We start from the raw sequence: 23,094 nt of genomic DNA, 5'->3' as shown, positions 1-23,094 counted from the left end.
ACTTAGTGTGAATTTGAATAAATGCATTCCCTCTTCCCAAGGGCTGCTTGAAGTTTGAACTATAATTGTAAAATGAAATGTCTGACCCTCTGTTTAAAGGTATCATAGACAGCTGCAAGCAGATGAGAAGCTTTGGGCAGTGGTGTCCCTGAAATCACGCTAAGTGGATTATTTTGCTGACTGAATCTCTAAGTGATAACAGCTCAAAACCACTCTGATAAGTAATTTCTACGTTTACTCCCATTTTGTAGATGAGAATATTGAGGGTTCAAAAAATTAGTAATTTGAGTAAGGTTAATAGCTATTAAGTGGCAAAGATAAGCATGGAACTTAGATCTGTCTTGTTTCAAAATCTGTACTCTTAGTCACTGTGATGCTATGCTTGCCTTTGAATTTACAGGCAGATTAGTGGTGTCAATCTTGAGAATGAAGTAGGGTAGAAGCAGTTGTACTGACTCAATAGGACTTGCTTATATTAGTTGGAGCCTGAATTGATGGGACAGTCTGTCTGGCAGACTCTAAGGACAATTAGAATTCTCAGGTTTGCATATGAGGATTAGCTGGATAATATGGACGATGCCTCTCCTGTCCCTGCCTACCTTACTTTCAACCACCAATGTTTGTATCTTATTTCATTTCTTCAACTCCTCATTCTAACTTTCTCTACTTTTCTCAGTCAGCTAAGAGTCTGACTTTGAGTCTCAGTTTAAATAGCTGTCACTCCTCTGTTAACTTTTTAAAATTCTGTGCCTGTCTCCCTCTCAGGGTTGCTGTGATGGATAAATGATATAACATGAATGCCCTTTCACAATGATTTTGGGGACTTTTCAGGACTTTAAACATTCTATATTAAGTGGAAACTCAAGATACCAAAGGGGCTCTAAGTAATGCTGCAAGTAGAATGTTAGGTTCTGTGTCTACATTTCTGGTATAGGTATATTAATCTCTAAAGGAGCCTAGATGATTAACATTAGGCTTCTGGAAGAAGTACCATTTTCTAAATTAAATTCAAAAAGGTCTAACTTTGCAAATCTCATTTTTTTAAATAGAGAGCCAATTCCTCATCTAGAGATTCTGTCCCCTAGGATTATGTAAGTCATTTATTTTAGATAGTTTTTATTTAGGACAAATGAGAGAGAAATGAGACCTGTACAGGTGCTGTAGATGAATAAACAAAGGCACAGGGTAAAGACGTGAGTCCAACAAGCTTCAAACACTTATCTCACAATGCTCTTTGCTCAATGACACTTACTCCTGGGTGTGGAAACTGTCAAAGAGGGAGTGGGATGGGGGACAATAGCAGAAAGGAATGCTGCTCCTTCATCTTCATCATGCAAATATAATAGCTTGAATGTTGGGTAGGTCCATTTGTAACCTATCATTTTGAGTTAAACAGCTCTTTAATATACAAGACTCCCCCCTGCAACAGTACAATACTCATTCCTTGGCTCATCATCCTGCAGAAAGGAAGCAAAACACACCTCTAACCCCCTTAGGCAATCAAGAGAAATTCTGTCCAAAGCAGAGTGCAGACAGGGAGTCTGGCAGACAGCGCTACAGTCCAGGAATGGGTACCTTCAGACCGTCAACATATAATGTTGGTAGAAACATCTGCCGCCCACTTCAGTACCACTGGAATCTGGAGAGCATTATAAATTATACCAACTATGGAAGCAACTTCTTCTGGCATTTTAATTACTGGAACATTACAGATTAATCAAGCAAACCATACTTAAATGGCAAGTCGGTCATTTTCCTCTATGAGGGGAAACACCAAACTAATGGAAGCTTTAGAGTAGACTGTGTTTCTTTGAAAATTGTGTTTTAAACCAAAGAGCCCAAGCAGATAGTTTTATAGGTCTCTAATTAGCATCACAAAGGAAACACCAAAAGGTTAATCAGAGATGGTTAGTTTGGAATGGTGGTTTCCTGGTGCCAGCTCCAGCAGTTCAGTCTGTTTGCAGACTCATTAGCTGCATAGATTGATTATCAGCTGAATTCAGGAAGTGCTCACTTGCTGTGTTAGCAGAAGGCTAGTGTGATTCGATACACCTACCCTACAGCTAACTAGGGCCCAACAGTAAGGTAATGTTTTCTGCAGTCCAAGAAGGCAGGTTTTCTTTCCTTCAACTTCAGTTGACATCTATTATAAATCTGTTTGGTGAAGCTCTGAGAGGCATAATGAAACCTTCTAAGTTGACAGTTGGCACAAACAAAGGTCTGGCTCCAGGTCTTTAAAATCCACTTTGTGCATAGACACTGTATTTCTGAATTCTCATTTTGCCACTAAGCAAAATCATCCAGTGTAAGAAAACCCAAACTTAAAAGGCTACTCACAGATAATCACTCAACTTCTAAAATGTATAGTTTGATGGGCTGGGAGTCAAGCAAAAGAATTTGCACTTTGGGCTTCACTCTGAACATTGATTCGTGTTCTGAATTTTTGGTGCATCAGTTTTCTTCCAGAAAAAAAAAACAAAACAATGGAACAGAGTTTTATACGAAGCATGCCTCTGAAATAAAATGGCTCCTTGAATTAAAAGGACTAAATTTTCTAGCTAGTGGTGATAATAATAATAGTTCTGCAAATTTAACGTACTTTACATTTGCACATGAATAATGGTTTAGCGTCTGCATCTGACTTGCTTTAGTTTATCAACAGTAGGCAACCTGACTTATAAGCTGGAGGCATTTTTTTCCAATAAGCTGATTTTTAAATTAAATTAAAATCAAAACCATTCTTTTGGTTCACCTCCCAGATTAGAGCAACTGACAGCCTCATTAATGATTAAAAACAGCAGGTGGTGATGTCTTGGAACGGTCTGACCAGTCTGAGTATCTTGGAACCTATACCATCCCTCTTTTCCCCCTTTTCCATGTGTTAAAAAGGAAAGATTCCATTGTTCACATACGTTGGAAACTCCACAGAGTGAAAGAGGAGGGAAGAAAGCAAGTGGTCGAACATCTATTATTATCCATGCTAAGGACAGAAAGGAGAGGTTAGAGGTGGAGAAAGCAATCACACAGAAATGGGAAAATGTATCTCTGCACTGGATTTGAATTTGCAAACTCATGCCTGGGAAGCTCTCTTGCTGCAATCAACTAAGGTTACCAGGTTTCTCCAGGTAATTACAGCAGTGTTTGTTTACCTACATCTATTTAAGAGGGAAGCAGTGTAATAAGTTATGCTTCTGTTTAGAGCAGGTTACAGTTGCACTCCTGCATGACTTACAGTCTAGGTACTAGACCATGAATTAGAACCCAAGGCTTAGCTCACTGGAGCTGGGGAGATGAATGTGTTTTGAAGGTTCTAACTTCTACCAAATTGAAAATCTTCTTGTTAAACTAAAACAAGAACCTGGAGAGACTCATTTTTCAATAAAGTCAATATTATGAAGATTAAAAGGAACTAACCATAAAATGGTGTCAGCTATTATTTCAGATTTAACAACTTACAAGTTTGCTGTCTATACTGTTGTGAAGAATAATGGAGCAGAACTATAATTTCTGATTATCAGGAATCCTTAGAAGACAAAGTGTCTCTCACGAGGCCACCTCAGTGAGATAAAACTTTGAATGAATTCAGCCAGAGTTCATTTTCTGATAAACTCCTTTGGCTCCCTCTGAATTCTGTGCCTTTCAAATCACCTCTGCTACCTACCACCTCACCTATTCCCCCAACAACAACAGTAGATCTTTGACCTGCATGTTTTGGGGTGAAGTCCAGTGTTCACCATAAAACCTAAAATCTCACTTTTACTTTGTCACCTGCACACAAATGTCCAGCCTCAAAGGATTTGCTCCAAAACAACTCTAGAGACTGGCAGCTCATTGATAATCTCTTTAGCCCAAGCCATAGGGAATGGCTTTATATCCTCACTACATGGCAGAATAATCGGTTTTGGGGGCTCCATTCTGCCAACTTCTGTAAGTCTAAAAAGCAACTTTGCTGATGGCTCTAAAGGCTAGTTCAAACCTTTTCCAATCTGGTGCTTGGTGATTTTCCCATGTCTGGAGTTTTATGTGGGGTAAGCCTTATAGGAAGAGAAATTTAAAAGATTTTATTGCCAAAAAGCCACATCTCCAAAGTGGATGTGTCAAATTAGCTTTCCTTGGCTCAAAATGAACAAACAGGCAATGAGCCATCTGGTGAAGACAGAGACCAAAAATACCTGGGGCAAAGACCTGGCCCTGGATGACAAAAAAACATCTATAATAAGATAGGAAAGCCATCTCACAAGTATTTTGCCCATACAATAAAGAAATAATACCTGATTTTGGTATGCTTGAAATTTCTTTCTATATTATGACTAGACTTAATTCTTCATATTTATTTCATAATAAAAGGGTTGAAGGGAAAATGAACAGAAAAAAATATTTCATAAACATTTCAATGGAAAGTTCAAATTCATGTTTTCCCATCCTGATGGAGTTTATTTATGGTTCTTAACCATCTTATGATAGGACAGAAATAATGTTAAATAGATTGAAAGACCCAAAGAAGACAATGATCTTGATATTTCAATGGACTTTTTGAGTGTATGAAACCACCCATTTGTAAAACGACTTGATTTGCTTCTCATCTGTTGTCCTATTGGCAGTGTCCCCACTTATCATGGCCTGCAGAACTTGCTCTATCATGAAGCAACTGGAAAAAAATTCACCTATCAAATCATCCAAACAGAGCACAATTTTATCTTGCATACTCTGTCGGGGCCTGGCTTCCACTATTCCTCCAAAGGGATCCCATTACACCGAAGTGTCTTTTGAAATGCATTTTGCTTTCCAGCTCAAATAATCTTAATTAATTTCTTCACAGATCCTATGCAGTCTATTCCATACTGGACCATTTGTGCTATTGGGCCATAAACTCCTAGAGAATGAAATTCTTAATTGTTCAGTGTGCTCCCTTTATATAGCTTCCATCCTCCAATGCTTTCCAAGTGCTCAGAAATAGAGAAATTCTTAGTGTCAACCGGTCAAGAAAGCCCTTGGCATTTATTCTCTTGATGAATAATGAATCCCTTATTACAGGTAATTATTAATAATAATAAATTTTAAAGTAGACAATGACTATGAGACAGCTAAAAGTTCCAAGTGGATCAGGAAAACACTATTTAAAAACGAGGAATGGTGCTTCTGTTTCAAAGCAGATGAACAGATCTGTCCTAAATGAACTCTCTGAGCAAAGGGCCCATGCCAAAATAATGCTAACAAACAACTGCTAACAGGATGGATGTTTCCATCAGTTAAGGACAACTTTTTATTCTAATGATCACCTTGCCAATAAAATGTAAATAATCTTTTGGAAGGAGTCCAATTGTCTGATGTCACAATGTAGTTGAAATACACAAAAACACCCACCTATCACCTATCTGCTCACCTACCCAGCCATGGCTGAGACTGAGAATGTATAAAGGTCCTGGACCTTTCAAAGGAAAAGGCAGACTGGGCATTGAGCATCACTGAGTACCTCTAAACCAGCCAGGTAACTTGGCACATCAGAGATTAAACCTACCAATCTTACAGTGACATTAACTAAAAGGAAGGAGGAAGTTCAATCTCAGAGCAGATGGACTTAAAAAGAAAATGTTTACCATTGTGACAATGTTCAAATCAGAACATCAAGGAAGAATCTTTCATGATACTCTTATTAAAAATAAGATCTTGACTGTTACAGTCTTCTTTTATTGTTTCTTTTGCTTTATTGGCACAATATTAATAAACTTTTGTTAGACCCAGTCTCTATTCTTATGATTTCTAAAATGAAAAAGAATTATTCATTTCATCATTGAGCTGACCTTGGTCACCCCAGTAAAACCCAGATAATCAAAGCTAAAAGATAACTTTCACAGTCAATAACAGAAGTAGTTGACACACTCCAGAACGAGACAAATAGTGGGCACTCAAAAATATTGTTGAATGAATGAATAATATATATTCATGCATGGTTCATTTCTACCTAGTATTAGAATGCCGTATACCTGAGGCAAGATGAAAAAAATAACCTGAAAGTCACATATATAGAAACACTGCCTACATACACCTTACTGTGTTCAAGTAATTAAACATTTTACCTGGTATATTTTCAAGAGGCTGAAGACATTTTTAAAAGATTCTATATGAGCAAAACCAGGGGAGAAATAACCACATGAATTGCAAAACAGTATATCTAGCCTCAAAGATGCTAATTCGGGTCCAGGGGGATCTAATCAACCTCTTTGTTGAAGTAAAGATAAAACTTTTTGACAGCAAATGCTATTCTGATAAAATGGAATTTTCAATTACTCTATGAACATCTGGTCCATGCTACCATTTCTGGAGCCCAGCAGCACACTGCTTTGCAATGTCACCAAATATTCTCCATTGAGAACCCCCTATTTTGCTAAGAGACTAATTGAAAGGAGTGTTTGAAAATTTAGTGAGGTGAGAGGTGAGTCAGGGGGATAGGTAAGAGGATAAGGAAAGGATGTTCAGTCACTGAATCATAATTTCATTAAAAGGCAATGAAATGAAATTACACATTGTTGGTAGTGTTGAAAGTATAAACGTCTTAATACACCTGTGGTTGAAACTAGACTATGCATAGTGTGCAGCCTACAAAATATTTTCATGGCTAATTTGCAACAGCAGTTGCATTAGGCATAGATCAAGTTCTTCGAATCCATGGTTTACACCACAGATATGTTAAGTGATATTTGGGTGATGAAACTAGCAAATAAACAAGTTTAGTAAAATGCAGACGAACCTACACTTCCAGAAATAAAGCAATCATTATATTGCATTTGGGTGCTTTTAGATGTGAAAATCAGATAGATGTTATCACAAATTTCTGCATGTTGATTCCATTTGGTATCAATTAGCATGGGAGGGAAACCCATTCAGTGTTGCAGTCAACTCCAAATTAGGTGCATATTAGAGTAATTAGAGTCATCTTTTCAGCTGATGAATTTATAATCAATAATTAAAATCATACGGTAAGAGAGATCGAGTGTGATATGAAACAAATTGTTTGGGCTTGGGACTAGTATGTACAGTTCTAAGACATGAACCAATAAACTTGAATTTCATATCAGGACAACTTATTTAGGTATGCATAATGAGACACCTAAGTCATCACAAATGGGCATGCAGAGAAGCAAGGACGGGACAGAAGCCTACTAACCCCAGCACTACCCAACTCACAAATAACCCTAAGAAGAGACCTCCAATTGTGCAACAAACCCATGAGCCCATGAGCCTCTGACACCCCTGACCACCCTACTTTCTGGTTCCTCTTCTTAGAGACTGTCTGCAGAAATTGCCTATGGTGAAATTTCTGTCTCTACCAGAAGGTGGTAATTTTACTAAATCACTCAAATTCAGGGAGAGAAAGCATTGGTTAAAAGATTTGAGCATGACTCCCAAGCTCAGCACCGAATCACCTCAGGAACCATATCAGGTAGTAAAATTTGCTGAGTGACAACACTTACTTGTTCTCAGGGCCCTCTGAGAGCTATAGAGAGATAGCACTCCCCTAAGTGTCATATGCCAGTAGAAAGTACAGGATAAAGAATGCTCCATCACCTTCTTTTCTGGGAAGCCATGACAAGAGCTACAGCATTGGGGACAAGCTGAGACATATTAATTCAAAGGCACTGCAGATGATAAATGTCATTCAGTCACCTGGCAACTGGGAAATTCCACTCAGCCAGTCCATCAACCCACTGACCTGGTTTTAGGCATGTCAAGAGTGATACCAGGATTGATAATAATCCAGAAAGCAGAGATTCCTGCCAGTCCCTGTTACCTCCACCCTGACCCAGCTCACAGATGTGTCTGGTTGGGGCAATCAAAACACAATCCAAAGACAACTGTCTAAACCTGGGCTTTTGCCCTTTGCGTACAAAACTCGTCCAGACAGTCTCCTTCCTTGGTTGAATATGGTGATTCTGGGTTCCCATTCCTAGAATGTTCTCAGAGAAGGGTTACTGAAGATTAAGGGATCTGAGAATCACAAAGCACCCTTCACAATCATGCTGAGCATCCTTCAGCTACAGATAGTTAACAAGAATAAAGCTCAAAGAAACTTTTGGCAGTGTGAAGACGCCCAGGGCCCGACGTGCCTAAGAAAGCGAGGAGCAAATACAGTTTGTACCTTTTCCTCAAACACTGGCAACACAATATTAGCTCACTGAACAACTCATTCCTGCTCAAGGAAAAAATTTACAGATGCACAAAAGTATATTTTGAAAATTCTGAGATTCCCCATCATTCATATGCCCATATATATGCAAGGAAAGATGCTAATATTCAGAGTAGAAACATCACATCCAAGGTGACCCAAACTTCCCAAAGCAAAGGTGTAAGGTGCACTCTACTGGGTATATCTGGCCCAACTTTGGAGTGATTCTGACAGGACCAGAAGAAATCGTATCAGGATGAGAGTTCATCTGACAAGGTCATTGTAACCCTTGCTCTTCTCCAGAGACATCCACTCAAACTTCAAGAATAGTTCAGCTCTAGAACCTTCAGGATTTCAGGGCACTTGGGTTTGAGATGCTTATCACGGTAACAATGAACCAAAGAAACCTGGGACCTTTTTTTTTTTCCCCCTCAAGGAATCTTTGAGACTTTCAATGCAGGTCTAAGTTGAGAGGAGATTCCATTTTCCCTCCTTGCCTTCCTAAATCGGTAGTCCTCAGAAGCGACAGTACCATCTTGCCTTGGAACAAATCTAACTAGAACCATGCTGGTTATGATTACTAGTTATGTGACTAGAATGGTTACAAGATCAGGCAGGCATGCATGATAAATTCATTCAGTGATTGCCTTTCAGCTACTGCGCCTTAGGACAAAATGAGAAACATTTATTATGTGAATCCAGGTTGGAGACAGGAAAGTGCTATAAAATGTTCATTTTTGAAACCATTGCTGTTGTTTGAGGTAGCAATATTCAAGCCCAGTGAACTGGGTGACAGCATCTGTGGGGCTAGCCTAGAGCTGGTTTGGGATATGACAATTAAGTACCACTATGGAAAGCTCAGTAGTACTGGCATATCATAAGGTGGAGCCAGAGATGTAAGCAAGACCTGAATTCCCTTTGTACCTAAACTCCAATGGCTCAACCAAATTGAAAAGAACAAACCCAAGGGTTGGTCCAAGGTTTAGCCATTTCCAGAATAATGGAAAAAATGAGGATAAATACATGAAAACAGACTATTGAGAAACAAAATGTAAAAATGTTGCCAAAACAGAATAGCAAAAAATTTGTGTGTGTGTGTGTGTGTGTGTGTGCACGTGAAATCCTCATCTTAAACATAGGAGAGTCTTAGGATAATGCCACACGTTTGCTTTAGAATCTCATTATTATACAATCTATTGTATATATACGCACACACACAATACATCCCATTTGTAAGAAACACTCCCTCAGAAAGACTAGCTGCAGTCCACCGATGTTTTCCTAGAGATATACGACAAAAAACTAAAACAGATGTTGTTCTAGCCAGGCACAAAGTGAGAATCAATTATGACTATTTCTTTTCCTAGAGTCATTTCATTTTAGAGAGCATCTAACTAAAACCCTTTCTGATATAAATGAAAAAGCATGTCTTTGAGACGCAAGACTAGTAAATGATACATATCAGTCTGTATCCTGTGACATGCTGCCAATCCTCTGAGAACTAAATGGTCTCTGTTTCAGTTATATAAATGTTTAATTTTTTTCATCTTTAGTCTTAGTAAGGTTGCCCAGAAAGTATATTATCTCTGCGGATGTCACCACTCACCAATTAGGGAAGGCAGCAGGGCACAACTGGCAGTGACTTCTATATTATAGACTTTGATACTTGGGTCTGCTGGGGAGGGGATGGATTAAACAATTTAATATAATCTACAGTGACTAACTTTTTTTTTTCCATAGAAAACATTTTGTTTTGTGGATCCTGCATTTTTTTTTCCTTTGGATTCATTTACAAGACCAAAACAAAAGCATTTAATGATGTTTACAGTGAAATGAAACAGCTGAAGACCAGCACATAATCACCAGATTTTGTTTTCTCATCTTTAAATCTTTTAGCAGTGGGGCTTCCAGCTGAGCTTGCGTCTAGCTTCTCTCAAGACATAGCCAAGCATTCTGAAGCTTCACTGAGCCTACACACCAAGCTGAATTCATAGTTCTTAATTGAAAAAGACAGGCTGTTTGCCTAGCATGTTTGCATCCGTAAAACATTGAAAATGACATTTGTGCCCAAGTCCATCTGAGCATTCTGCCTTAGCTGAACTCTGCTAATGCTTTTATACCCTGGTTGACGTCTGGCACAATTTGAAATCGCTCCTCTTGCCAAAGCATGTGTGGCTGAATTCACGAAGATAGACTCTTCTTCATACATGAGGCTGCCACTCCTGACAGGTGCTTTAAGGCATTTTTCACAGAATGTGACATTAAGTCAGCCATTTTGTCTTACCCTGGTCTCCAATGGCATGCATTTTCCTGGTAGCTAAAGGGATTTGGCATTGCAGCCCCATAGACAAAAAGAGAAGTTTTGGATTCTGTCTCCTCAGTAAAGAGTATACAATCTGTGGTCAGAGAACAGAGTCTCTTTCTGGGTAAAGTTAACCATCCTGATGCAGAAATTAAAACTGAACCCTTTGGCGTCATTAGCACTGGGTTCTCTGCAACTCAACTGATCAGCTGGATTCATGTACTAAAGCAAAAAGAGGCCTTTATTCCTGGTGAGAAGGCATCTGCTCATTTCCTATGTGCTCAGTGCAATTATGATTAAAGAGTCTGTATGCAACATGTGTAGGTAGTCAGTTTTTTTAATGACTGAATGTTATACAATCCTAGGGGATCACTCAGGGAGGATGAAGAAGAATCTGGACAGGTGTCAGGACAGCTCAAAACTGTGTCGATGCTGCTGAAGCATGAGCACAAGGCACACCTTGACAGTACACTCATTATTCTAAAGTGGTAGAGTGAGCCTCCGGGCACTCTGGGCTCTTTGGAATCTATGGTTGCAATTTATATCCAATCAGCCCTTACCATGGTCAGGCATCTGAGATCCCACGGAGGTCACGCTGGTGTTCAGCACATCATTGACGGCAGTGTCACAATACAGGCTCCGCTGGACATCATGCTCACTGTCAGTCTGGTCACTCTTCTCATGGCCGCTATCCTTCAAGCTGTTGCCCTCTAAGTCCTTGAAGGTGGAGCTGCTGGGTTGAAAAAAGAACGACAATTTGTAACTGTGATAGATCTGATTTTCGAAAACCTTTCAGAGCCGGGATGATGTCAGCACTGTGGTGAGGCCAACAGTGACTGGATTGTCCAACAGGGTAGAAGGAAGAGAAATTTCTGTTTAAAGACCATGGAACTCAACACTGTAGAGAGGTTCCCACTACTGGATGGTGATGCAGCTAATACTTTCATTCACTTATCTTCAGTGCGTCACTACAGGCGAGGCGGAAGAAGCTACAACTCTGAAACAACCACCTGCAAAAAATATCATCATTTCAGAAGGTTTTTTTTTATTCTCTTCTTACACAATCAAAGTAAAACAATCATAGCTAATGTTCACTGAGGGATTACTGTGCATGAGGCACTGTAATAAGTGCTTGATATGAATTAACTTTTTTACTCATCATAACTCTATAACAGAAAGGCGCTATGAATATCCACATTCACAGATGAAAAAACACAGGCACATGGAAGTTAAATAACTTGTCCAAGGTCACACAGTGGGTATAAATGTTGTAGCTCTAAAACCAAGCCCGGGCCATCTAGCCCCAGAGCCTGGATCCTTAACCACTATGTCTGCTAATCAGCTATGCAAATGAAAGTGGCAGAAATCGAGGTAATACAATTAAAATAGAAAGGGTTGTCCGGATCAGAGTACTCAAGTCTGTTTTAACTGAGAAAGGCTGAGGGCCAGATTCAAAGAAATAGAGGAGACGCAGGAGCTGAAAAGAGGGGAGCCTTGGCACATAGAAACTAGGATAAAAGTGAGAACCAAAGAGTAAGCTCGAACGAAATTGTGAGTGTCGTTATGCTAAGAACATGGCACTTTCAGCTCAAGAGTTTGTGGGTAAATTTTCCTTGCACTTATTAAATCAATACACCATTCAATGCAGTAAGCACACGATCCAAGAACCCCACACCATTTCTCATGAGGTAGAGAATAATACATAAGGTACATCCATAGAGGCCCCATCTGCTCTTCCTAATACTTTGTATGTCCTGACAGAGTCTGCAGCTGTGCTGCACCATGGACCATAAATTATGCATCTGAAATACCTAGTGAATGGTGAATCCATTCCCTAGTCAGCAAGGAAGCAGCAAAGGCACACTCAAGAAAATGTGTTGTTGTCTCAACAAGGGAGAATGGCACACTTGTGAATTAGAACAAGTCCCAACAGACCTCCTGTACCTCTGAAAAGGGAGCCCTGTGGAGATGACACTGCAAACTCGCTTGATCTGCTCAACCTTGAACATCCACAGGCCTGGCTCTCTGAGGCTTTGATAAGAACATTCGGTACATATGATGAAGAGCTATGCCGTGTACACAATGGCTACATTGTCATTCTCCACATTTGGTCAAAAGGAATCACAGCAGATTTTTAACATATGACCAACCTAGATGTAGAACGCTTGCTTCCCTGAATATGAAAAGGAAAAGATCAAAAGGGCAGTAACTGGAAAGCCATAATTATCAGAAAATGAAGGGCAGAAGAGGGTGAAGCGCTGACCTGTTTGCTAATTATTTTCAAGAAGAATAACTGGGCATCAACTGTATTAAAACTAAAATCACTCAATAGGCCAACTCACTCAGCTCCTCCAAATTATGTCATGCAGCTACTCAGCCCTGGGGACCCACCAGGATGCAGTTCTATTCAAACACCAATCATCCTATGAGTCTTTTATGGTCATTAAGACCAATTGGAAACACATGCTTTAAAGTGTGTCACCATCTCTAGCTTGAGGGCAAAGATTTTGAGGCTTCCTGTAAAGACTAATCCCACAGCTTGACCAGATTCAAAGCTTGTTTTTTTATAAAAAAATTTGGTCCTGCCCACATGCACCCTGGCACCTTAGGAGACAGGAAATGACCTTCCTAGATGATGTTACTGGCTTCTACATTTTTATAATGAATAATTATTCAAGGTGTATTTCTGGTATCGGAAGCATATGAATATTTCTTTAATCCAGAATACAAAATTGTTACCTTAAGCCAGAGAATTCAACCCTGAATTGACTGCAGTTCAGCAGTTGCCAAAACTTATTTGTGATATATGATGGTGAGAGGTAGCGAATAAGGACAATGCAATTAACCATTCCTTAGAGCAAAGTTTCTCAACCTGGGCACTGCTGACATTTTGGGCTTCTTTGTTGTCAGAGGCTGGCCTGTGCATTGCAGGGTGTTTAGCAGCATCCCTGGCCTCTACACACTAGATGCCAGTAGAGCCCCTCCCAGAAGTTACAACCAAAAAGGTCTGAAGACATTGCCAAATCATCCCCAGTGGAGAACCACTCCTCTAGGTTCTTTAAACTCTATTCCTATAACAGGTTAGATCTCCTGACTGTAATGGAAAGCACATTGAACTTGGGAGTCATTAGTACAAGTGATAATCCATAATCTGCCACTGCATCTGTGGGACCCTGGGCCTGATGGCTAATGTCTTTGTGCCTTGATTCCCTCATCTGTAAAATGTATTTGCTAAAACCTCCTTCACAAGGCCATTTTGCAAACTCAATGAGACACTCCCCATGAAGTACCAGGTACACACAAATGTTCAATAAATGGTTATTGTTTATCTTTTTTTTATCATTTCTCCCATATATGTTACTATGTTACTTGAGTTACAATTAAATATTATATCCATAGTCTTTTTATAGGATTGATATAGGAAATGCATATATAAAGGTTTCTAAATCTTCTGAAAAACTATAGTCAAACATTGTTCACTGTTAATTTCTTGTAAAATTCAGGAACAGGAAAACAATTCTCCTGTCCCATGTGTATCCTTCCTTTATCGAAAAATGAGAACAATATGCTCTAGTGTACTTACCATTTTGTCTTGGCTACTCAAATGCTTCAAGGTAAATATAATGTTTAATTGCAGTGAGTTAGTGCCAGGGATCTCTCTTTAGATTCTTCTAATTGGTTTTGGATCTGTCTTTTTAAAATTTGATCATCATTTTCATATGCAGCTGAATATTATAAACCACCTCAGAGCTTTTATTTTTTAGGTAGAAAGAAGAGAAATAATAAAATAGGGAAGAACTGGCTACTAGGATTTAAGGGACTGGTAGTATGAGTTTGAGAAGTCACGTATTCTCTAAAGAAAAAGCAAGGGGTATTAACTCCCTTTCCCCAAACCTTAGAATAGTTAACTTGCTTAAAGTCAGTTTGCCCATATGACAAACTAAGTACATTTACTCTCATCTTGTAAGGACATTTAGTGGCTTAATGAATGGATTTCTGTAAGGCAGTTTAAGACTCAGTAAGCAAGATGCTGCAAATTGTAAAACAGCCTGGTAAATGGCCACTCACCCAAAACAAATTACAATTTATGCCAGGCATAAAAAATGCTGATTTCACTTGCTTTATTACCTGTGTACCTCTTGGAAGATGAAAGACTTGTAAACCAACTTTTGTGGGACAGTAAATTAGGGTTCTTTTTCAGTGGTATTGTAAATACAGATCTGTGTATTACTTGCTCTGGTGGTCAACAGAGGGATAAGTTTGTTTGAAGAGAAAAAACTTTAGAACAAAACTCTGCACATAATAGTTACTCTGAAAATTCTTGATGAATGAACGTTAATAACATTCTGACTCATCTTTACCCTTTAAAATATCAGAAACTTTTCCAAAAGACAGAATTATCCAAAAGGTCATATTTGCTAGTAGGTCACACCACATATCCAGGAAATACCTTCTGAGAGTAAGAACGGGAAGGGAGTGAAAGTCAAATGAGTACTGTAACTATATTTTAAAGACATAAGGAAGATTCCAGAGTGGTTCTTGGACCACCTGTATCACAAGTCACCTTGGGAACCTGTGAAAACTAGAGATTCTCTAGGGATGGAGCTAGAGACTCTGCATTTAACAAGCCTCCCAGGTGTTCTAATGCATGTTAAAGGGCAGAAATTGCTGGCTTAAAGGGGCGGTTCATGCTAGTTTTCAATGGGAAAATGCTGAGGTTTTTTTCAACATCTTTCATCCATTCATTCAATAAACAGGTGCCACCACTTGTTATAGACAAGGCACCATACCAGGTGCTGAAAAACCCCAGGACAATTTGGGTGGAAAAGGAAAGTGCTATGCATGGTTTAGGAGCCAATGCTCATTTTTTTTCCCCACACTGCTTCAGTATCATATTCATTTCCTGTTTTATTTTCTTGGAGCTACAGCCTCATGCCCTGCTTGATATTGCTCAAAAAGCACTGCAGGAGTGGATATCAGACAGCAGCACAGAGAAGTGGCACGAGGAAAGACAGTGTTGCAGCAGGGGCCAAGTACCACTGCTGGCTTTCCTTGCTTTGAGATGATAGCAAGGAAACAAACATAGCAGGAAGGAAGTCCATCCAGAAAAAATTCCATACTGTCTCGGCTTGTTAATCTGGGACTCTGACATAAGCCTTGGATGCACCTGCAGGTTACAGGTGATGTAAGAAACCTACAGAAATATAACGCTAGATTCCTCAGTGTAGATTATGAGGAATGTGCCACATATCTCCTGTTTGCCTTCCAAATCTACTCTTCACCCTTCTCAACATTGATTTGTGCTAGGAGAACCCCCTTGCCCTCTAGCTTTCCATTGGTTTACTGGAGGTAGATAGATGTGAGAGAGAGAGGGGAAAACAAAAAAGGCTGCCTGTAAGACAGTGAACAATTGCTGGAGAATGCCAAAAAGAAGGGCCCAAGAAGCATCCTTGGATGAGAAGAAAGTGAATAGACAAAGAGAAAATGGATAGGAAAAGAATTTCTCAAAGTTGGCCTGAAATTGGTTTGTCATTTAAAGAAACAGGGACTTGATAATAAAATTAAAACTGATAATTACATTCAGAATTCTTTGGCCAGGAGCTTTTTCCATGCATGTAAATGGATCCGCAAGAAACCACATACAGCAAAATGCCTTTGAAACATCACTATGAGCTATCTGAACACGGTTTGCATGGTCTTATCACCTGGCATGAGTCACCACTCTCTTTTAACATTTTCCACACGTTTTACATTTAAAACAGTTAGTCCCCTCAAAAAAAGCATAGCACATAAGATTCCCTGTGTCTTTCCAGGTATTGTGCTTTGTCTAAATTCAATTGATCCCATAAATTCCAAGGCCTTTGTGGTTTTCCAAAGCCCTCAAGGTGCCAAAAACAGAACCTGGCAAAAATGCATGTGTTCCTGAGCTTTCAGATGTTTCCTCTTCATCAAGGTAGTAAAAAGCCACTCCCTTTGATTTCAGGCAACATCAGGACTTTTTTTTTTTTCCACTGAAGGCCTCTTAAATCCAGGTTGTGCCTTTTGTGTGTATGTTTGTGTAGACAAAAATATATAAAGTAATTAATCAAAATTAGACGTTCTAGTGAGTCCCAGAGCTGCTGTGGAAATACGTGTATCCCAAAAGCTAAATGTTTGAACGTAAGTTTTCATCTCATCAGTTTGCCTTGTGCGTGGGATATTCAGGTCTGACCAAGATGGTGAGGGTCCCCAGGAGTCTTAGCTTTCTGCCATGCTATTAAAATCTGGCTCATGCTCTGAGTTAAACCTGGACACAGAATTCCCAGGTACCCAGAGCTAGCCCAAGGGACCTGTGAGGATAAGGCAAGTCACTGTTTTAGCAGAAGTTTAAAAAAAAACAAAGGAGCTTTGAAATAACTGTTCTGAAGCAGAAAACAAAGCAGATTTCTGCGGCAAAGTTACGCTAATCAGTGCACAAAAAGAGGGTTTTTTTTTTTTTCCCTCCTAAAACAAATCAGTCGGATAATTTTGAATTCCTCACCTTTTGTTTTTATTCTGTGGGCCAAGAAAATATTCAAAATAGATTCCTCCCCACCCCTCAAAAAAATTGCAAACAGTGCTATGACTGTTAATACTGAGCTATACATTTTCAGATAATTAACAATCATCACTTAAGGTCGCAAGCAGTTCCAGACCAATACAGATAAATATAACATGTTTTCAGAGGTTATTGCAGCATCGTGAATTAAATTAGATATGAATTAAAGTTGTTTGCACAACCAACCTGTTTATTCCTTGAATCCTACCCTTCTGGTGATATAAATTTATGGGATTAGAGCCAGCAAAATAATAGAATTTTCTGATCTTCTCTACTGCAGCTCTAACATACCCTGCTTGCCTTTCTATTTCATTTCTATTATTTTAACAAACACACGAAGAGTTCAATTTTAGCTGCAGAATAACCACTGGACCATTCAAGAGGATGTTTGCATCGAAAAGTAATAAAGGCATCATCTGAATGGTCAGTAATGGTTTTTCTGCGCAAGAAGTTCTCTGCTTAGAGGACTCTCTGAAACCCTTGTCTTGCCTGCCTTGGGCACGTCAGTGCCCACAGCACCAGATGCAACCTTCCTTGGCAGTATTCTGCTCTGTATTCACATACATTGTGGCTCCATGAATAACTGAGTTATGACCAACCATTCACACAAATCTCAGCTTTGAATGCTTCATTGGAAACACTTCTATAGATAAACAAGTTTCTACTGTATAGCTCAGGGAACTATATTCAATATCTTACAGTAACCTATAATGAAAAAGAATATGAAAAGGAATATATGTATGTATATGTATGACTGAAACATTATACTGTACACCAGAATGACACAACATTGCAAACTGACTATACTTCAATAAACATTTAAAAATAAAGAAACACTTCTAAACATTTCAAGATTTATTAAATAAGGCAAATATCTTTTCTTTCCCTCTCTCATCTACAAAGTTTTTTAAAGGTAAAGAATTCGCTTCTCTGTCATTAAAATATCCTTAAAATGATTTCAACATTGTCAAAATAACAGTAATCTTGAAATTCACTAGAAGTTACACGTGAGATAAATGTTAAGGCCTCTATTTAAGTGAAGAGCAACAAGAATTTTGATATCAACATGATTTTGAATGTATCTGTTTTCTAATATTAGATTTCTAAATCATCACATACAACTGTATTTTAAAATGATCCCAATTTTATTTTTTTTAATTGTTTATGTATACATTTATATAAAAAACATGATAAAATGCCAACAGTGATTGTCTTGGGGTGGTGAAATAACGAGTTATTTTTATTTAGATTTTTTTTTATGCTTTTCTGAATTTTCCTAATTTTCTACAACAAAGAGATAGGTATTTTCATTTTATAATCTGAAAAGGACATCATTGAAAAAATTAATCTTTTTGCTTTTTATATTAAATCAGGCTTAGTTGTCGAAATAGGCAAGCAAACCAACATACCTTTTGATTAAATGGGCTCGGCTGTTCACGTAGTTCGAGTCAAAAGAGTAGTTTTCAGTCTGCAATGGGGAAAAAAATTTTAAAGGTTACGAAATTGATTCATGAAAAGAGCCAAACTGTCCTACTTAGGAGGAATTTTTCTACTGGGCAAGAGGCAATGAATGAATCAGAAACTGAGGCCATAGTAGGGCAAGAGCCTAAGGAGTGCCTTCCATCTCCTGGGGGCCCCGGGGGCTCTGTGGAGGCAGCTTGACACAAACATCCTCTAGAATATGCCTGGCTACCGACCGTGCAACCACTCAGGGAAGATACAGCATGACCCAAAATCTTTACAGAAACTAATTGCTTCCCATTCCCCAGTGGACACAATTCTGTGCCCATCAAATTGACTGGAAGTTCAAAGGTATTTTTATTAGTAGTAGATAATTAACATGTTAAAACGTTTATTCCATAGATATGGAAATGCAGGCAGGGTAATCCCCCACTGTGGATTTAAACTCTGCACTTCCCTTTGTTTTAAGACATTTTGCTCAGCACTGGTTATACAGAAAGGCCTCCGTTTTATCACAGATGTAAAGGCAAACAAGTATGATGCCGAAAACAGGGTGAAGGGCAGTCCACAGGGGGTGCCAGAGCTTTCATGTGAAACATGAAGTTTGCAAGCAACCCCCTGTCTCAGCTCCTATCATTAAAACACCACTGTGTAATCTGGTTACAGCAGACTGCCTGAGCAACGGCTTTACAAAAGCCAGTGCAGAATACCTGCCAGATGAAAGCGATGGGAAAACAGCTGAGGAGCATCCGGTGGTTGGGGGGATGGAAGAGGGGCAGACTTAGAAGGTGGGAACGCAGGGGAAAGTCGACACTGGACTGACCAAAAGTCCTAATAAAGGGGATCTTACCTCCAACGCTAGAGTACTACTCTCAATGAACCATTGTATAAACTAAAAAATGCCCCAACACATCTCCTGCCAGTCTACCTGAAATCTTTACCATTCTCACCATTCCTTAGGGCCTTCTGAAATCGCATCCACTGAAAGTGCCTGGGAAAGGAAACACAATAGCTGTCTAGCTAACAAAATAGCAGATTCCTTTCAGATGACTACGTGCCACACATTAACTGTGCTCGGCTCTTAGATGCAGCTTTTGGTTTCAAGATCAGAGTTTGGTAGAGAAGAGAACAGGGCAGGTGATGGCAGATCTGTTAGAGCAGGCAGGTAGCTAGTTAGGAGCAGAGAAAGGGGGCATGGGCCAAATGGCAGGAAACCACACATCTTGCGAACAATGGGGGTCCTTGGGCCGATAGAGGAAAGCAGGAACCTCTGGACTCATAAGAAATCACACATTTTGTGGTGACAAGTGTCTTGGAGGCAGATAAAGAAAGGTGGGATAAGGCAGGAATCTCCTGTGTCCAAATGTAACCTTTTATGCTCTCATCCAAATATAACCTTTTCCTCATTATGCCCTCATTACAATAAAATCAGCCTTGCAGATTAGAAGTACCTAAACTGCAGTGACATCATGACACTTCCCATCCAGATTAAATAAAGACAAAAATCCCTCCTCCCTTCAGGAAGGTGGAGATGTGATGAAAATCAGGAAATACGACCCCAAACCCCTCCCTCCTCAATGGATAGTCCACTCATTCATTTTTACACCTCATGTAACCAGCTTGCCAAAGAAACTCAGCACCGCTACTCACCTGAGTCTGCCTGCTCTCCCCTTGAAAGCATACTATCACTTACTAAATCCTCGCTTTGCTTTCTTGACCTCTGTGTCTCATTTCTGAATTCTTCCTGCGATGAGACAAGAACCTGCTCTCTTGGTAACATAAGTACCACATGAGCACCAAACAGCCAAGAGTCAGGATAGGGAACCTAGGTATCTAGAGTAGGTGGGAATGAGTGGGGAGTAGGTGGGAGAAAGAAGGAGAGCCTTCAGAGAAGAAAACTAAATCCCACCATTGTCCTGTACTTACTCAGACATGTCCATGCCCTCCACATGGCCCTCATTTGAAGATAAGCTGTGTAATATCCACTCATGCTGCTTTTATCTAGTAAAATCCCCTTTGATGAAAACCATAAGTAAGTTTTGGTGGTGTTGGTAGGAATGGATTGGGAGAGTGAAAATCAAAAGGGTCAGTTCATTTCTAATTTTTCATAAGAAAATGGATGCCAAAATGTTCGCAAACATAATTACAGGAGGAGGCGGATGCAAACTTGAAGCTGCCTTGGGAATACAATACTAGAAGAGGTTATCCATCAGTCAGTCAACCAACAAGCATTTCTTGAATTAATTCCTTATGCCAACGTAAAAGGTAAAAATGGTGTTGGGTAAATGTGCTCTTCTGTGATATTCAGTACAATATATAATTTAATAAGTGGAAGTCTTCTACCCCCTCAAAAGCATTCTATCCAGCTAAAACAGGGAATTGATTAAGCACTCAGGAGTCTAATTATTAGTTTGTGCAACCTTGGGTAAATTACTTAATTTCTATGTGCTTCACTTTCCTCCTCTGTAAAACAGGCATAATAGAACATGAATACAAAGGGGATTTCAATTGCATTTATCCTGGCTCATGGTGAAAACGGTGGAAATCCTTATCCCCTGCTTTCTACAGAACCTGGATCTGCGAGTAGGATCCGGGATTTGACCCCATTCAGGCAATAAAAGAGTAATGGGCACATATTCCATCTTAGTCTCCAAACTTAGTAAATCATTTTTTCAAGAAAATTAAGATAGACACACAGATGCAAAAAAGGAAAAGAAGATACTGGCTTTGCAGGGAAAGCATGAGCAACATCTCAAGACACTGTCATGTTACAGAAGCCAGTTTTCAAGCAGAATATTTGGCATAGCTTTGCATATGAGAGTGTCCAATCTGTGCACGCTGTGCATCAAATATGGAAGCGCTGTGGAGACGTGACCTCCAGGCATGGTCCCAGAACTCTGTGCTGGGGCAAATAAGCAAAACCAGACACATTTCATCCCTGGTCACTGTACTACTTCTTGGTTCTAACGGAAGAATATATCTCACCTTGAGGAGTTCCGCTCACAGGCACTGAGTTAAAAGAAGAAACGGGTTGAGAAGGCTTGCTTATGGAAACCTTAACAAGACTCTTTCCCTTGCTGTGATGTACAGATTGGTTAACCTGGGCAGATATGCCAGGCATGACCTGCCGCTGTAGGTAGGAGAGTATCACTGAAGCTTATCACCCTCTCATCTTTCCTTCTCCACTTTTTACTCTAACAGAGTAACCTTCCCCCATTCTTGTGGGTGCTGGTCTTCAAATGTAAATATTTCGTTCCCCAAACCAGCACAAACTGTAACAGGCAGATGACCCATGCTGCATCCTTAGGTAAGTAGAAGCACTAGTCATGAGGCAAGTTCCTAGAGCTGACTTTCCCATAGTGGATGGAGCTATGCTGAGTCATCCATTATCTTTCACCTTTGTAATCAGTCTTGGGTCTCTCTGTGAGGCCGTTTGGTTGGAGTTATGGAAACAACCTCTGACAGAATTATTCTAATTGGATAGGATACACTATTCTGGCCTCATCAGTGTTACAGTCCAACAACTGAGCTAACTGGCCATAGATGACCTATTATGGGGCCATGTACCCTAACATCAAGTGTTCTTACTCGTACTGATCCAAGGTGTGTGCTCAGACCCAACTCCGGTGCACTGAAAGAGTACATATTTTCACTCTTCAGGTAGAGCAAAGAATGAGACTCAGACCACCTTGAAGAAGGAAATAACCTTAATGAATAGTTTGCATGTCTTAAGCCAGTGACTCTCAGCCCTAACTACACATTAGAATCAACTAGGGAACTTTAAATATATATATACTGTTGTGAAGGTCCCACTCCAAGAGATTTTGAGGTAAATGGCCTGCAGTGGGGCCCAAGCATTGGTATTTTTTAAAAAGCTTCCCAGGTCATTTTAACATACATCCAGAGTGGAGAACTCCTGAGCAAAAGACTGCCCACAGGCTTTTATCTGATGTGCTCTGTTTTCTAAGGCAAGCCCAGCTGCTCAGATGGTATCTCTTTTGTCAGATTATCTGCTGAGGTCATCTCAGTAGAGGCTAACGAATGACAACAGAAATACACTTTTTAATAAATAATAAAAGAGCTTTTCTGTTTTGCATGAATGTATTGGCGCCTGGTTAGCCTTATTTAATCAAAATTTGCTTGACATTATTCCAATCCCCTCTCTAAGTATTCTAAATGGCAAATAGCACGAAACATTTGAGAGGGGAAATTTTCTCTAAATGTCACATTAATTTCACTAGGAAATGTCCCCATTCTAATGAGACAGCCAAGTTAACACAGGAACACAGCAAAAAGACAAGAACAACATTTGTTTCTGAAAAACCTAAATTTTGACATTCAAAAATGGGTCTAGAGCAAACTTTTATTTCCAATCTCAATGGAAAACAAGTCACTTTCCTATCATTTAATATATTTCTCCCAAATCCTTTCTCTAATTAGAAGTCTTTATCCTAGGATTCACTGAAAGCAGACTTCTCACTTGGTTTAGGTTTAATTTAGAAAAATAAAATAAAAGCTTAGGGCTTTCTCCTCTAAGGACTAAAACTTTGATTTAAAATCCTAACCATTCTGCCTTGTTTTTAAAAGGTA

The 23,094-nt window shown here is 39.4% G+C and overlaps 2 protein-coding genes across 2 annotated transcripts in view; both read right to left on the bottom strand.

Moving 5' to 3' along the window:
• Positions 1 to 23,094, bottom strand: part of LOC141574283 (mitogen-activated protein kinase kinase kinase kinase 1-like) — a 235,052-nt gene that overhangs the window by 188,286 nt on the left and 23,672 nt on the right. The gene's annotated exons all lie outside the window — the stretch shown is intronic.
• Positions 1 to 23,094, bottom strand: part of LOC105074217 (protocadherin-19) — a 65,742-nt gene that overhangs the window by 22,325 nt on the left and 20,323 nt on the right. The window contains exons 2-3 of the mRNA XM_074349058.1: positions 18,453 to 18,511; positions 11,027 to 11,199 (exon numbers count right to left, since the gene is read on the bottom strand). Coding sequence (XP_074205159.1) covers positions 11,027 to 11,199; positions 18,453 to 18,511 — 232 coding nt within the window. The remainder of the gene's footprint in view (positions 1 to 11,026; positions 11,200 to 18,452; positions 18,512 to 23,094) is intronic.

Source organism: Camelus bactrianus, chromosome 20 (assembly GCF_048773025.1).
Source record: "Camelus bactrianus isolate YW-2024 breed Bactrian camel chromosome 20, ASM4877302v1, whole genome shotgun sequence".
NCBI classification, from domain to species: Eukaryota; Metazoa; Chordata; class Mammalia; order Artiodactyla; family Camelidae; genus Camelus; species Camelus bactrianus.
The sequence above is the reverse complement of the archived record's forward strand: the minus strand, read 5'-3'. Positions and strand labels throughout refer to the sequence as shown.